Here is a 15615-nt window from a genome sequence, read left to right as displayed (position 1 = left end):
AGCCTGGCTCTGTCAGAAGATAACAAAAATCCACCGACCAGCTTGTGCAATAAATACAACTGCCCCCGGCCAAGAAATAGTCAAACACACAACCCCCCTGTAAAACCACAACCTGTCATTTTTACACTTTGTTTGTTTTTGTTATAAGCATTATATGTGCTGTAAAGAGAGTTTTTATGACTTCAGACAGAGTGGGGCAAGCTGTTTTGCCATACTTCCCCTGCTTTATGCTAAGCTAAGCTAACCTGCTGATGGCTGTAGCTTCATCTTTAACGGACTGACATGAAAGCCGTATCTTCTTATATGACTCTCGGCAAGAAAGCAAATAAATGTACTTCTCAAAACTATTCTTTGAACTGAGAAACTATTTTTAGATGAAATAACCAGATGTGAATGTTCACTTTTAGCTAATACAGTGAATTACATACCTGACAAATCTAAATACTTCCAATGACATTGATACAAACAACCTTTGAATACAATATCAAATATCAATAACTCTGTCCTGCTCAGTGATTTACTTCCAGAGATGGTTACCTTAGTATAAACATAATAGCAAAATATCTTCTCAGGGTGTATATCACCAAATTGTACATTCAAAGTATGCACCATTAAATCATTAATATATACAAGTCAGACATCAGTGAAATAAAAAAAGCTTCTCTCTTGCTACATATTGCACATTTTGCCTCAGCCACAGGTGGCAACATTAAAGGCAGTGTCACAGAGCAGCTCTCCGACACATTCAGTGTTGTGGAGCACATAATCATTTTATTTTAAAATCCTGTTTATACACTGCTGTAACTCAGCTTGAGGTGCCACAGATGAGTTGCAGTTTAATAAAAGGGTTCATATTTTTAATATTCATCTGGTAAGGTGTTATTTGAGCTTGGGGGCTTTGATTCAAGGCTAGAAGAGAGAGATGAAAAAACAAATCAGAGAAAAAGAGGTGTTGTCAGGAAGCTGATGAGATGCTGGTTTATGGTCTGCAACATGCAGGCCCCGTCCTCACCAGGGAGCCTGCCCACATTCTTGTTCTTGTCATCTTCCATCTGGACTACCACACCTCCCTCCCAGCCGACCTACCCCAACTCTCCCGCCAGCTCGTACAGCTCATCCAGAAAAACCTGCCTTCTCTTCATCCTCCCCAAATTCTCCCATGTCTGTCCCATCTTGCACTCCTTCCCCTGGCTGGATTCAGAACCCTGGTGCTGGTGAGGGATCCACCCTCCCATATTTCCAGGAAAGGGTCCAGACATATATGCCAATCCATGATATGAGATCTGCCAGCTATCGGCTGCTTGGCTATCCTTTTCCTCGCACCAGTCTGGTCACTGCTCTAACCTGCCTGAACCCAAAAATGGTGGACTGACTTTTCTGTCTTCTGGTGGAGACTGAAAATCTCATAAAAACTACCTCACATCAGCTTCTCCCTACTGACTTTTTTCCCCTGCCATTGCAGTTCTTGGTTCTTTTTCTTTTTTAATTATCTAGTCTTTTGTGTTGCACGAATATTGTATGCACACTATGAATATACTTCTTATTATTGGCTGCTTGTAGCTCTGTGAATTTAAACTTATTCTACTGTTGCACTTATTGTGAGTCACTCTGGATGAGGACAACAGCAGAGTGCTTAAAATGCCAAATGTGTAGAAAGAGAATGATGTGATTCAGCTTGGAGCTTGATATCAGAACATGTTCCCATGACAAAATGTTAATCCACCGGAAATGTCATAATATCTAATTGTTTTTTCTCCAAATGAAAAACTACTGCCAATGGCTTTTGACAGCACAGAAGCAAACCGTGAAAGCCCTGCAGCCATTTAGCCTAATAACAATGCCAACTGATTTCTGTCTTTTCCCCAGAGGAGAAGGACAATAAATTTTATGTGCTATGTAAATAAGTCTGGACAATAATATTATAAATCCTGAGGTCAAAGGGATTCCCTTAACAAGCAGTTTAAATGCTTGTGGGTTCCCACATATTCCTTATTTATTATTAATCTTTAGGACAAATATTTGATGCATACCATATGTTACATTTCCTTGTAACTGTATGTTTTATCCACTGAAACACTGAACAAGAAAAGTTTAAAATTGTATTAATTTTGCTGGTGCATTGCCACAGCCCTGAAAAAGACACACCACACATATTTGCTCACACACCGTACATGCACAAAAATCCAGTGACGTCAGCTGAGCTTCACAGCGGTGATCAGAAATAGCCAAAAGAGGTCAAACCAGCAGGAGGGTCACGCTGCCCCATCAAAAGCCAGAAGGATGCCCAGCAATTGGTTGCATTAATTCTAATTACATGTTGACTGAGAGCTGTTGTTTGTGATTTGGTGTGCCGTCGCGCTGCGCAGCCCGCTGCCTTGGCGCCACCCCAATAAAGATGAAATAGAGTTTGATTGCTGGAGTAATTGCACCTCATTAATGTAATGTGCCTGCACTGCACTGAAATCAGATGAACTGAACGAAGACAGACAGGCAAAAAGACAACAGAAAGGGTCAGGGTTTTAGATAGACTATGGTGTTGATGGTTATGGTTGAAAACAGTCAGTAGCTTTTATGGAGAGTAAACACATATTCAACTGCATTAATGTAGTGAGGATGAACAATTATGTCTTTGGCACTGTGGTAACTGCTAAATTTGAAATAAAGTGAAATGAAGCAATTACATTTTGCTCCCGAACCACTGACCCCCGCCCCCCCCTCCAGGACTGCCAGAGGCACCCAGACCCCACCACTAGCCCTCACTGTTGCAGAATATGTAATAGGGATGCAGACACTGAATTCGGCAGCCCAGTTTTCTTACTGTCTAATCTGAGCTGAGACCACCTGGCTTCTCACTTTACCTGCAGGGGTTTGCTGTGTTTACTGCAGCCGTGGCCTATGGAAGAGAAAAGGAGGCTTGAGATCAAATCCCCTACCTTAATAACTACCTGTGTTGCCCTTGAGCAAGGCACTTAGACCTTAGAATGTGTGGGATTTAAAAGTGAACATCATGCTTGTTCATTCAGTGTTCTCTGGATAAATGTTAAAAGGTTAAAAAGTGCATTTTATACAGAACTTTCATGGGGATGATGCTTCAACAAACATCTTCCTATTTTTCTTTACAGATAAATATTGTAGAGGTATTTTTTGTAAGTAGACACTGAAGGATGGCAGTGATGGGCCTGAGTAAAACGGCAAAAGCAATAGAAGGTCAAAAATAGTATTTTTTTTTAAAGAAAATAACAATAAACCAGCAAAGAAACTTGGTAAAGATTGAGCTAAAGGTTAAGAAACTACAGGATTAGACAGGTGTAGACAATTTCTACTTTCTCTTTGAGTGCTGTGGAAATCACACACATGCATTCCTATATACAAATCTTTGATTTTACCCTTAAGTCATCTATTAATCTCTCTAACCTCTTCTTCTTCTTGCTCCATCTTTCTCTTCCCCAGGCTGGATGATTGACGCGGACAGCAGGCCAAAGTTCAAGGAGCTGGCTGCTGAGTTCTGCAGAATGGCCCGTGACCCCCAGCGGTACCTGGTCATCCAGGTGTGTTCGCCTAAAGAAGCTCCCCATCAAAGCATTCGATAATGAAGCTTTTCTTTGCAACCATCCACTTGCTGTTGATGACTTTTTATGGCACAGGAATGTACTAAATGGCAATGATAGCATGCGTTAAATAAAATAAATCAGATTAAATGAAACTTTAACAATGTCACATATGTACTGTTTAGGGAGACGACCGCATGAAGCTTCCGAGCCCCAATGATAGCAAGTTCTTCCAGAGCCTTCTGGACGAAGAGGACCTGGATGACTTGATGGATGCTGAGGAGTATCTGGTGCCTCGAGGTTTTAACGCAGCTCCTCTGTCATACACAACCAGGCCCCGGGTGGACTCCAACAGAGTAAGGACCATGGTTAGGCACACAAGAACATAAGAATAACTACTATTTTTGTAAGCTGTAGTCTTGAGATACGCTTTCAAATGACATTTCTAAATGTTAAAGCATAAACCTTCACTTAGAATTCAATATTTTTATATGATCACACATGATATCTCCTTAGAAAAACCCTTCCAAGTCAACTGATTTGACTTTAACCTCAAAACTTAATTCTTTATCTTCTATGGTCAAAAAACCCCCAACTCACTGTCCTCTATAAGTGCTCAAGGTGGTTAAGAACTTCCAATACACTGATGATTTTCCTCTGCTAATGGCTCACCTCCATCATTTCCATCCCAGCGTGTGTGGCTTAAACCTGGACTCTTTATGCACTCGCTCCCCAGGCCCCAGGTTTCATTACTCAGAGCTCCATAAGCAAATAACAGACGCTCTCTTAAAATGCCGGAGCCGTTTACTAATAGACAATGACTGCAGGCTCGGCTGTTTGCTCTGCAGCATTCACCACGTGCCGCTGGCCCTGGACTCTGCATCTTATGCACCTTTACCCCCGTGACCTACCCGTTTGCCGGCGGCTCTTTGCTCGCCGACAAACACACACGTACTCCAAAAACACACACTCAGTAATCCGTCCAGGGTCCTGTCTGTTCAAGGTCAACACCCCTATCATGAATTGAAACTCCTTTGATTATGCAGTCAAAAGCCCCTACATGCCCAGACAGGGAAAGCAATTCTTTGGTAAAATCCATCGGCTGGCTGACTTTGCCACGGGAAGTTAGTTAATCATGGCAGACGCAGTCCAATACAGACGGTTATCTAATCTGCGCTGATTTGTTCTCGCACTCATACTTGAAACGAAGAGAGGATAATGATTTTGAAGAAGGGACAAACAGAGAAGTTTTGAAGAAGGGGAGGTTGATTGCAATTGAGGAAAGGTGGTGGGAGTAGGTGGACGTCTCCTCTTTCTTTCTGTTGTGTTTTGAAACTCTGTTTCCTGTAATTGCTGCTGTAGCGCTAGCAGTTGGCAGGAGCGCAGAGGAGTGGGTCTGGGTTAAATAGCCCACGGCAAGCCAACACAGCACCACAAGAAGCCCTTTGCTTCACATGTCATGTTTTGTATTTTCTTGTGGGGTTTTTTGTTCTTTTTTGAGGTTCATGTGTTTGAATCGTAGCTTTGCCTGACTGCCCCTCGCTGTCCTTCAAGGCTGATACATCGGCAGAACTTTGTTGGAGAATTCTACCTTCAACAGGCAGCTGAATGGGTTAAAAGTCTGGCTTTTTTTGCCGCAATGTGGCATATAACTGGCTTGAACTCAAACATTATTATTTTTTGCATTTACATGTGTGTTTGTTGTGGTATAATTGAGCTAAATTCATCTTTACTACTACTGGTTTGTTAAACAATGTTGTCCTAGCTCTTCTATCATCAAATAGCTGCAATACAGTGTCATATAAAACATGCACCAAAGTTTCCTAAATGGTGTAAATCAAAGAAAATCAAACCTACAGTTTGCACAGTAATTTCAGAAAGCATTTTTATCTGTCTCTATCCACAACCCTCTCTTTGCCCCAGAACCAGTTTGGCTATCGAGATGGTGGTCCAAACCCTGCAGAGGGCTCTGTGGCAAGTTCCCAAGCCTGTATGAACCAGGAAGCCACAGGCGGTGGACCAGTTCCGGCCCTGGAGGACCAACGCTGTAATGGGAGCCTGCATAAGAAAAGCTTGAGCCAGGCTGGGGCAGAGGACAGTGTTGGCCAGAGGTACAGCGCTGACCCCACCATCTTCCTGGGGGAGAGGGCGTCCAGAGGGGACACTGATGAGGATGGATACATGACACCCATGAAGGACAAGACCTCCTCAGGTACTCCAAGTGAAACCCAAAACACAGTAAAGTGAAATAAATGTAGCCTCTGGAATCAGGAGTCAGGTTCATTTTCCGTAGACACAAACAAAGATTTGTTGGGACTTGCCTCACAGAGGCTAAAAATAAGTCCAGAGAATTGTACGGAATTTTGGTGATGATGCATGACTGCATTTTAGGAGTTGTATTCCAAACTATGGTGCATGTAATGCCAAACTTTAAAATAACCTAACCTCATTATAGTAATTCCTCACCAATCTATTAAATACAAGCAACACCATGGAAGTGACTACACCACAATCTTACATGCTGTTCCAAAAACATAATTTAAATGTAAAACATCTTGTATTTACTACAAATTCCAGCCTAGTGCTGCTCTCTTTGCTGATTCACAGAGTAAATGCAATCTTTTCTAGTATATTCTGCCTGCCATTTTGCCTGTTCATTTCATTTCATTCCATTGATTAAAATTCCTACAATGTTTCCATCAACGGTGTATGTCAGCTACTACAGTCATGTTTTGCCTTTGATCATAATTCAGTCCATCAGCCCTACTCTTGCACTACCATCTTTGATTTTTGAGCAGCTCAAAATATAACAAAGCCTGCAGCAAAATGTATCTGAAGCAATGTCAAGGAGCAAAAGAGAGGGCAAAATCAATAGGTTTCACACCCCACTATTATAGTGCTTGGAAGCAGTGAAGAGGGGTCATTTGCTGGCATTTTCACCCCCGGCAGATGGAGTTTCCAGTGCCAAAGAACTGCTGGCAACTTGCCCGTCTGGTCCTGAGTGGCTGCCATTATCGCCATTATCATCTCCATCTCCATCTTCTCTCCTCGTTAGCGAGCAATATCTTTCTCTTACTCTATTTGAGTTTCCATTTCTCTAGTTTTCTTTTCTCTTTATTTAATTTCCGTGTATCTTTTGTTTGTCATTCTCTCATAAACTGCTTTTTCTCTTGTTCTCCTCTTTCCTACCCTCCCTCCCTTTTCTGATCTGTGTTACAGAATACCTAAATCCCATTGAGGAAAACCCGTTTGTCTCACGACGTAAAAATGGTGAGATCCACGCCTTGGATAACCCAGGCTACCACAGCACACCCAACAGCCAGCCCAAAGGAGAGGATGAATACATCAACGAGCCGCTCTACCTCAACACCTTCCACAGCCCTGCTGAGCTGGGCCTGGAAGCCCTGAGGAGAAATGGTCTACCCCTACCCACCCATCCTCCTTCTTCGATCTCAGCCACAACTTCAGGCTCCCACCTCCCGCTTACCATCCAGACCAGCCTGCCCCACTACCCCCTCCCCTTGGCCCAGCCTTCTCCATCTGGCATGCCTTGCCACCATGGCCCACCAACCCACATCCTCCACACCCACCACACCATCAAACCTGCAGGACAACCTGGCAATCCAGGTGGCAACTCCGCCAGCCAGAGCCAAACAGGAACTACTGCCCAAGCCCAGGTGTGTCAGTCAGGTGCCCTGTCCACTTCGGCCACCATTGGGCACGGCAGCCTGCCAGCCTACCAGAGCCACGCCACCACGCACCCCGCCAGCTTGCTGAAGCATGGTGGGCTGACATCAGGGAAAGTCAGTGGGAAGAAGCTGAAGGTGACCTTTGACAATCCAGAATACTGGCAGCACAGCTTGCCTCCAAAATCATCTAACCAGGCAGCCCCTGACGGCGCCCAGGGAGGTTCCACCAACGCCAAGCTCTTCTATAAGCAGAACGGACACATACGGCCGGTTGTAGCTGAAAACCCTGAATACATGTCTGAGTTTTCCCTGAAATCTGGCACCGTCTTGCCACCTCCACCCTACCGGCAGCGGAACACTGTGGTCTAGATTGTTCCACTTGACAAACGTTCCTCAATCAGACTCTAGCCTCCAGCAACCCAGACATCCTCTCCGGTTCCACTGTTCCACACAGAGGGGTGCAGCCACAACCAGAACCGCCCCCTAACTCTTTCCAAATAATGTGCCATCTGCTGTAGACTGTAGCAACATCAGAAGGAGGTGGACCGAACAGAACCAAGCAGACCCAACTCAGACTCACGCACCTTCAATCCAATCCAGTCCATTTCTGTTCTGTAGATAGAGACTGCGCTCCATGTCACTGAGAATGTGAACGTTATGGTAGTTTTCGGCCAACAACGGACACATGATTGTTGCACAGCAGTGGAAGTACCATGTTGTCCCAGTGAGGTAGACCAGAACGACGTCAGACAAGATGGATTTGACTTAGGGGACCTGAACTCACTGCCAGCCACTGCGGTGTCAGATTCATGAGAGGAACGAGATGTTTTAGTATATTTTGTTTTCCGGTAAAAAAGGTCTGCGGATCCAAGGAACAAAACCCTTCTGAGGGTTTCTGAAATAGGCAAACAGAAGGCGCAAATGTCGTTTGATGTCAAGATGTCTTGTTATGTGAATGACCTTGTAGAATGAAACGAAACAGAAAAATATGGAGGAATGTTTAAGGTTTAGTCAGGAGAGTGGCTTCCACTAACATAAAAGACGGAGCACTGAAGGCTAATCAATCATATTCAAATCGTTTTGCCTATGGGATTATACTGGACATTTTCAAATTTTTCATCAAAAATGTCAAACTCATCTTATCTTTCTACTGTAACTGTGATACTGTGATGGCAAAAACTACAGTGATCCCTCCTTTCACATTTGTAGTTCAACCATGAACTGTTGAACTTGCCTGAAAACACACAGGCCAGATGCTGTTTTGTTGATTTTGCTTTACTGCTGTCTACTTGGAAAAGCTGATCAAAACCAGCTTTTTCCAAGTTAAAGGGAAAAAATACACTTTAAACATTTTTATAAACACTGGTTGCAGTGCTGAGAAGATGGATTTTTATACACTGGTTTTCCCTTTCATATCATGAAGCTAACTTAAATGAGTTAAGAGCGTCTTGCCATAAGAGTGGGAGGACATTTGGGGAAATTGCTGTATATGTGGAATAGTGTGATGAGACCAATCATAAAGCAGCTGAACTCAAAATGGTGATCATAGAGACAGAGAATGAGGGAGAGAGCAAAAGAAGGAAAAACAGAGAGGGGAGGGAAAGTTCATGCAAGCTGACTAATGAAGACCTCAAGGAATGAACAAGACAGCACCAGCAAAGCACAGTAAAAACAGACTACTCTGTGTGTGTGTGTGTGTGTGTGTGTCTGTGTCTGTGTCTGTGTTTATGTCAGTGTGAATGTTCGTGTTCACATACAAGCGAGCCAGTTTGGCCTCACAGGAATATCTGTGGTAAAAAGAAGTCGGTGATGACATGCTGTCAACCTTCAGTACCACTGCTAACCAATACTGCACTGTACTGGTGTGACCTCAAACAAGGCTTCCACCATGCAACTGTAGTCAAGTAGAAATCACTATATTTTTAATGTCACCAGTTTGAATACAAAGCTTATTGAGTGGCCCAACAGGACATGGGCACTGTGTTCCTGCAGCCAATCTTTATGTAATCTGTTGTTGATTAATCAGTGGCACATTGTAAATCAACAGCCTGTTGCAAAGCCTGACCATAATGATTTATTTGGCTTGGTTCCGAGGTAGCAAAGAAGACCCAAACCATTTTAAACCATTACATTATTCAACAAAGATCAAGACTGCATATGTGTTCTCATTAGGGTGACTTGTAATCTAAAGTTAGTAGCAGTAGTGCTACCCGCAGTCATAGCTCTATAAACTACTAACCTATTGACCTTGTCTTCTATAAATTACATTCATATACAACTAATAGCTTCCAAGTAGTTTTTTATCAACATAATGAAGAAATGAGTAAAATGCTCACCAACAACATATTTTTTCCAGCAAAATATCCAATATCTACTCATAGCAACTATGTACAGTGATTTAAAACTTTATTATTTTTAAATGAAGGTACACAGCCCTATTAATATTTAACCATAACCAACTTCTTTTACTAACCTTTCTGTTGCATAAACATAACCCTATTGAAGATACAAACTCTGGTCTCTAACTTCTTAATTTTATCTGAAGTATCCCGACCTAGTTTTACTCCTGAGAACACCAATAGAGCACTGATTGCCCCTTTACTCTAGAGAATCGCTCTGACCCTCACTACTGATGCCTCTGCAGGCATACTGCCAGTCAATGCTGCTAAAAGCGCTGGTGTTACAGCCATTATTTCTTTCACCAAGCCATATGGAACACCTTTGGGTGGGAAAACACCACAAAGCTTGCCAAACTTAGAAGATCAAGGCGAACATTTTGTAATGATGGTTCGCCTCAGAGGCCCTCTTGCAATATCTCACTAGAATCACATCTTAGTCCAATCAATATGAACGAAATCTTGTAGTTCCTGAACCTTTGGCAAGTTTTCCCAGCCATTATCTGTGGAACATGAACATTATTGCTTTGTCATTGTTTTTAACAGCTTTTGATCATTCTGCGGCTGTTTTCTTGTGTAGGGTGTTTATTTGGTGTATTTTAATGTCTGTGTGTGTGTTTGTGTGAAAGTGTTCGTCTGAGTGAGCTTGTATATGTTTGTCCTCCCCATGGAGCACTTTGATCAAACCCGTGGGTAGAAAGAAAGGATTTCCACCCTTCGTTACTGAAATATTCAACTTGTTTATCTGGTCGTTTACCACTTCAGAAAGAAAAAGCTTTAGTAAAGGAAGGTACTGCGGCCAGGAGTTCACGAAGAAAACACATTTTAGGAGGTGCTGTCCAGCTTCAAGAATGTCCTTGTTTCCAAGTTTTATGTTTGCTTCAAACAGTATGTATAATGCTGCTTTGATGATATCATGACTATTTGATGAAGGAGTATTTTGTAGTCCCTTTTGGAGCTCTAATTCAATGAAATAGAGACAGCATTTAATATCAATGTGAAATATTTATAGCGCATTTGAGCTTGTTTATAGAGAGCGATGGAAGAGTCTGCCAAATCTGGGTTTCAAGAAGAAGAAGAAAAAAAAAAGAAATGCGCAATGGTGGTGAAAAGAAATACACATGCATTGATTTCTCTCTTGTTTGGCCTAAATTATACTGCAGACCCAGGCAAAATATGTGTTTGAATCAAGAATAGATTAGACTGAAACACTGATGAGACGACTGGCCTCGCATGTTCTCGAGAGCACTTCGGAGTATCCCAGAGACACTCAGCAACCCTCCACTTTTAATAGAATCTTCTCAAGAGTTTATTGCCACAAAAGGTAGAAAAACATTCCTGAGCGTCAAGACACACATTTGTCAAGTATTGTTTTTGTCATCTAAAGACCTTGGTTATCTTTCTAAAGTACCACAATTTGTTTTCCTTCTAAAGAAGCGACCATTTTCTCCCTCTCTATTAATATTCTTGTTTCAAACATATTTTGCCTTGGCATTGACCTGTGTGTCATGCTGCTACTTGTCTCAACCCTAAACACTCTTGTGGCTCAGAACGCACCATGGCAACATGACTGATCACTTTTTCTTATTTTTTACTCTTTACTGTTTCCTCTCCAAGCCAAGGTGCAGAGGCATGTAGCCATGTTGTACTGAAGTGAATCCTTAAATATTTCATTCTCAGCAGACACCCACTTTATAGGCTGCGATAGAGTCTAATGTATAGTACAATATCACCTTGCATGGTACCAAAAGTGAGTGTTTTACTGCCCTCCACCTTTGTATCTCTTCATTGATGACAATATTATATTCAAATGTCTGTCCAGGGAGTGAGACAGCGTGGAGGAAATAACCTGATTTTTTTACTGAATTCAGTAGCACAAACTGGCAGACCTTATTTCTGAAATCTTTCATGGTATTTTTCGTGTATAGTACCCTATATAGTCTTTTAATATTGAGTTTTATTTTTTCCATATTATCAAGGATGTTTTTCCTCAAGGAAAAAGACTTGAATCTATATGTTTTTTTTCCACTATTTTTGTGTCGATTACTGTACAATATTTAACATGTTTGTCATTGTAGCTGCAAATTTTTTGTTGTTCTTAATTGCACAAATCATCGCCTATGAGTGGAGGTCATTCATTCTCTGTGTTCAAATTATCAGTTCAGTATAAATGTACAGAATCTTTGGGGTTTCCTCCAAAACTTATCTAACACACTTCAACAACAAATGTGAATAGTATTTTTATAAAGCACTGAAATGGCCGATGTGGTGAATTTGTAAATAAGAAGGCGACGCTTTGAATTTATATGGTCTTGTCTCCTACTGCTGTTTTCTCCTGCTTATAACAACTTGTACAAAAAAGAGCCGTACATATTTGCTTTATGTAAGTGTACCTTTTGACTAATGGGAGTTTGATTTTCAAAGTGCTTGTTGAGCCTTTCTCATGTGAAAACTCTTGTTTGGTGGCCCTTTTTCCAGAGCTTTGTGGCTGTCCTCATGTAATGTTTCAGTTAATGTAAAAGTGGTGATGGTGGGTATAGCGGTGGGAAGGGGCGGGCTGTTCAATCCACCTTGTATCTCTGTTTGGCTTCCCCATGCCTGCCATGTTTCATTCACTCAGTATTGAGAACACCCCAGAACAAGCGAGTAATACCTTATTTTCCCTCTTTATCTCTTCCTCTTTCTAATTCCCATAAAACTGAAACCAGTGCTGCCAGCCACCCCAGATAACATTCTCCGTTACTTTCTACTGGAAAAATTACTGAGCCAAGTCTGACCTCCTCCACCCTGAAAGGCAGAGCACAGCCTTCACGGTACAACCCGTTTTTCAGCTCATTTCAGATTTGTTTTGCATGCTTTTAGAGGAGACATAGTAGAGAAAAGGCGTTTTCAGTATCCCCTCCTCGCCTACGTTAGCTTTCCATACTTCCCTCATTGTCCAAGTTATTTGAAACCACACCCAAAGCTTTATATCATAGAAATACCGTTCCTCATGTTTGTTACATGAATCTGTCAAAAGTATATTTTTAATTTAATATAAATAAAGATTGATTCAGTATATGTTGCAGTGGTTTGGAGGTGATTTTGTGTATCTGTTGTGTGTCTTACAGCTGAAAAAACAACATGTAACACTAGTAGTTGGAGTAGATGCAAAAACTTTTGCAAGAGGAAAGTTGTGGATCTTTGACATGCTTGCTAAGAAGAGTAAACTAATCTTACAGAGGAAGTTATTCTCAAATTGACTGTCACCCTTTAAGTGGGGTAACTAGAAAATCAGCTATATCAGGGATTCTGTGTCTTGCTCAAAGACACCTCAGCAGGGAAACTCTGGAGTCCTAAACCCAGATCCCCTTGCTCGACGGGCCACCCTGCTGCCCGTAAGTAGAGCAGAAAATGAAAGCCCCAATCGGTTGCTCCAACGTTCACTCCGACAGCTTTCATAATAAAATTTAACAGATGGTGTCTTTAATTAAGATGAGGATGCTCTCAAGCTACGGCGTGCTTATTTTGACCCGACTTCTTAAGATCAACATTACTGAAGTTGCACCGGGGGCGAAATTCTGCACCGCACCACACTTTCATGCTCAAAAGGACTTGCAGATGAAGACCAGCTGCATCAAAAGGTCCGCAGTGTTCTCCTGGCCTCCTCCAAAAGCTCTCCTCCAATAGGCTAATGTGTGGATATAACATTTTGCTCTCGTTTTTCTCTCGCCCCGTGCTGCGCTTAATCTGCTGTTTACCCAAGTGTTGGTTATGTAAACTGGCATAGGCAACATCGTTTGCTATGCAGCGCTCCTCCATTGCTGCTGCATTCCCAGGCTTTCATTTCAATCATAAATAATACAAAACTGTCCAATGGCAGAATATGAGCTTTCTGAAGTCACTGCTATTAATACTAATAAGGCGATGGGGTGCTTTAAGTAAACACTGTTTATGAACAGAACCCCCCTCCTTTCTCTTTCTTCTTTCCCCCTCTCTCCTCTGTCTATTAGTTTCCGTGGAGCACTGAGACTCAATTAGTAAGCACATCTAGTTCCACAAGTGTAATTTAGAGAGGGGGCTTCTGCTGCAGAGTAACAGTATTTGAACTATTTCCAGTTATATTCACGTATATTCCAAATCTATATTAGGTCTGCCCGCTTGAATCACTGTCAAAAAAATTATGCTTCCCATTTGCTACGGAAAAGAAAATTTAATTGATACTCACTCACTCCCTTCCTAATGTTGGACTCACATAATAGACAGATTATCTTGAACATTAAGCACACTTCCCGACAGGACTTTGCACATTATCACCCTCACCAGACAGCAAAGGGGGAGGTCATTGTTAATTTGGCAACTGCTGTATAACCATTTGTCAGTGTGTTACAAGTCTCCTTTATAGCTGATCTTCCAGTGAAGCTTGCCATCGCTGCCAGGAGATGGGGTTCAGCTCCATCCCGCAGGCCTGTAGCAATTATACTTACAGCTGCCCTGTACACCTGTGACATAGCTCGGTGATGACAGCTCGTCGCCGACAGACCGGTGCTGTTTAATTGCAGCGTGTCACCTTGACGGATGTTTTACCCACACAGCCTTGCGCCAAAGAGAAACAAGGCGACTGTTTGAAATGGTTCCACAAGCCTGATGATTCTTTCATATCATGGCCTGTGTTTCTTGAGCTGCAGTTATTTTGCTTACAAGTATTCCCATCAGGATTCAAAAGCCCTGAAAATAGAAGTTAGACCATGGGACCAATAACTATCCACATAAAATGACATTCAAGGGTGTACTTATTTCATGACAGGGGAAACTACCTTAAAATGAAAAATTACTCCACTTAAATAGTGAGAAGTGAGCTAATATATCTGCCTGAGCCTGTTCTGGTTGCAAAATGTGAGTATCCAGAATACAGTCCAAGAATACAAGGCCTGACAATTTAACCATCCATTTGTTCACTGTATACCCTATAGGCTGCAGATAATTTATAGATCTATTGTTGGAAAAGCAGATTATGATTCTGACATTTGACAGTTCGTCCCATCATACTGTTGCTGCTCCTGTAAAGCTTCCCATGAGACTTAATTTCTTCCATTCTGAAGAATTTTTATGCACCAGTTTGTGTCCCCTGCTGAATGCTCCCTCAGCTCGGACTATCCACCATGGGTGACAGAACATTTTTGTACTCCCACTGGTGATCCATCTGCAATTCAGATCTGTATTCAGACAGCCTTTTTCTTTTTATGGGAGGAATTTGCCAACATTTAAAAAAAACTTGCATCTGAGTCTCCGTAACCAGGGCAACGATGACGTTGAGTGACAGCTGTCGTTCTAGATGTCGTTCTCTTCCACAAATTGTGATTTAATACTTTTGGTTTTAATATTTCTAGTGTCATTCAAAGCGAAATACAGGACAAATCGTGTCCTGCATTGTATGAGACGGATGGCAACCTTTGTAGTCCTAGTTTTTATATGAGGAAACAAGCAAGACAAAAAATATTTTATTCATGGTTTGTATTTTCAAATGTTTTTATGCTTTTAGGATGAGGACTAAACATCTTGGATAAAGACTTTAGCTTGGGTTCCCAGAGGGCAGAGCCACTAATATTAAGAGGAGGATCCAGGACCAGCTCCCTCACAGTGGGGAACTACTACACAGTGGATGTGCTCATTGTGAACAGGGCTTTTCAGTCATCCCACATAATAATGTTGGCTGGTAGAAATGCCCTGGGCCTTGGAAGTAACACTGGGTTATAACTTTAAAAAGTAGTAAGCCAGTTAGCTGGACATCGGTCAGCAATTGCAGCTACCCCAGAAAAACACAATGTAATCCATTCCTTACAATTTAGCTCTTGTATATTTGGTTTTGTGGAAGGTAAAACAAAGAGAAACCATTATCCAAACTCTTTATTTACAGAGTACTCTAACAGCCCCATCCAAAGCTTGATAGACCTACTGTGCCTAGTTACGGTTGCTAAGCTATGACGGGGTAGGGTGTAGTGA

General features: G+C 42.0%; 1 protein-coding gene across 5 annotated transcripts in view; it reads left to right on the top strand.

Annotated features, from left to right (window-relative positions):
- The window catches only part of si:ch73-383l1.1 (receptor tyrosine-protein kinase erbB-4), a 227842-nt gene extending 215151 nt beyond the window's left edge, over nucleotides 1-12691 (top strand). For 3 of the 5 annotated variants that reach the window (XM_035677527.1, XM_035677528.1, XM_035677526.1), the window contains exons 25-28: nucleotides 3451-3548; nucleotides 3734-3904; nucleotides 5472-5760; nucleotides 6768-12691. In XM_035677527.1, coding sequence (XP_035533420.1) covers nucleotides 3451-3548; nucleotides 3734-3904; nucleotides 5472-5760; nucleotides 6768-7606 — 1397 coding nt within the window. In that variant the 3' untranslated portion in view covers nucleotides 7607-12691. The remainder of the gene's footprint in view (nucleotides 1-3450; nucleotides 3549-3733; nucleotides 3905-5471; nucleotides 5761-6767) is intronic. The other 2 variants (XM_035677531.1, XM_035677529.1) reach the window with 1 other exon arrangement.
- The last annotated feature ends 2924 nt before the right edge of the window (nucleotides 12692-15615 follow it).

This window comes from Morone saxatilis, unplaced genomic scaffold (assembly GCF_004916995.1).
Source record: "Morone saxatilis isolate NCDOM2014 unplaced genomic scaffold, NCSU_SB_2.0 Contig6, whole genome shotgun sequence".
Lineage (NCBI taxonomy): Eukaryota > Metazoa > Chordata > Actinopteri > Moronidae > Morone > Morone saxatilis.
This window is presented reverse-complemented; position numbering and strand designations above follow the sequence as displayed.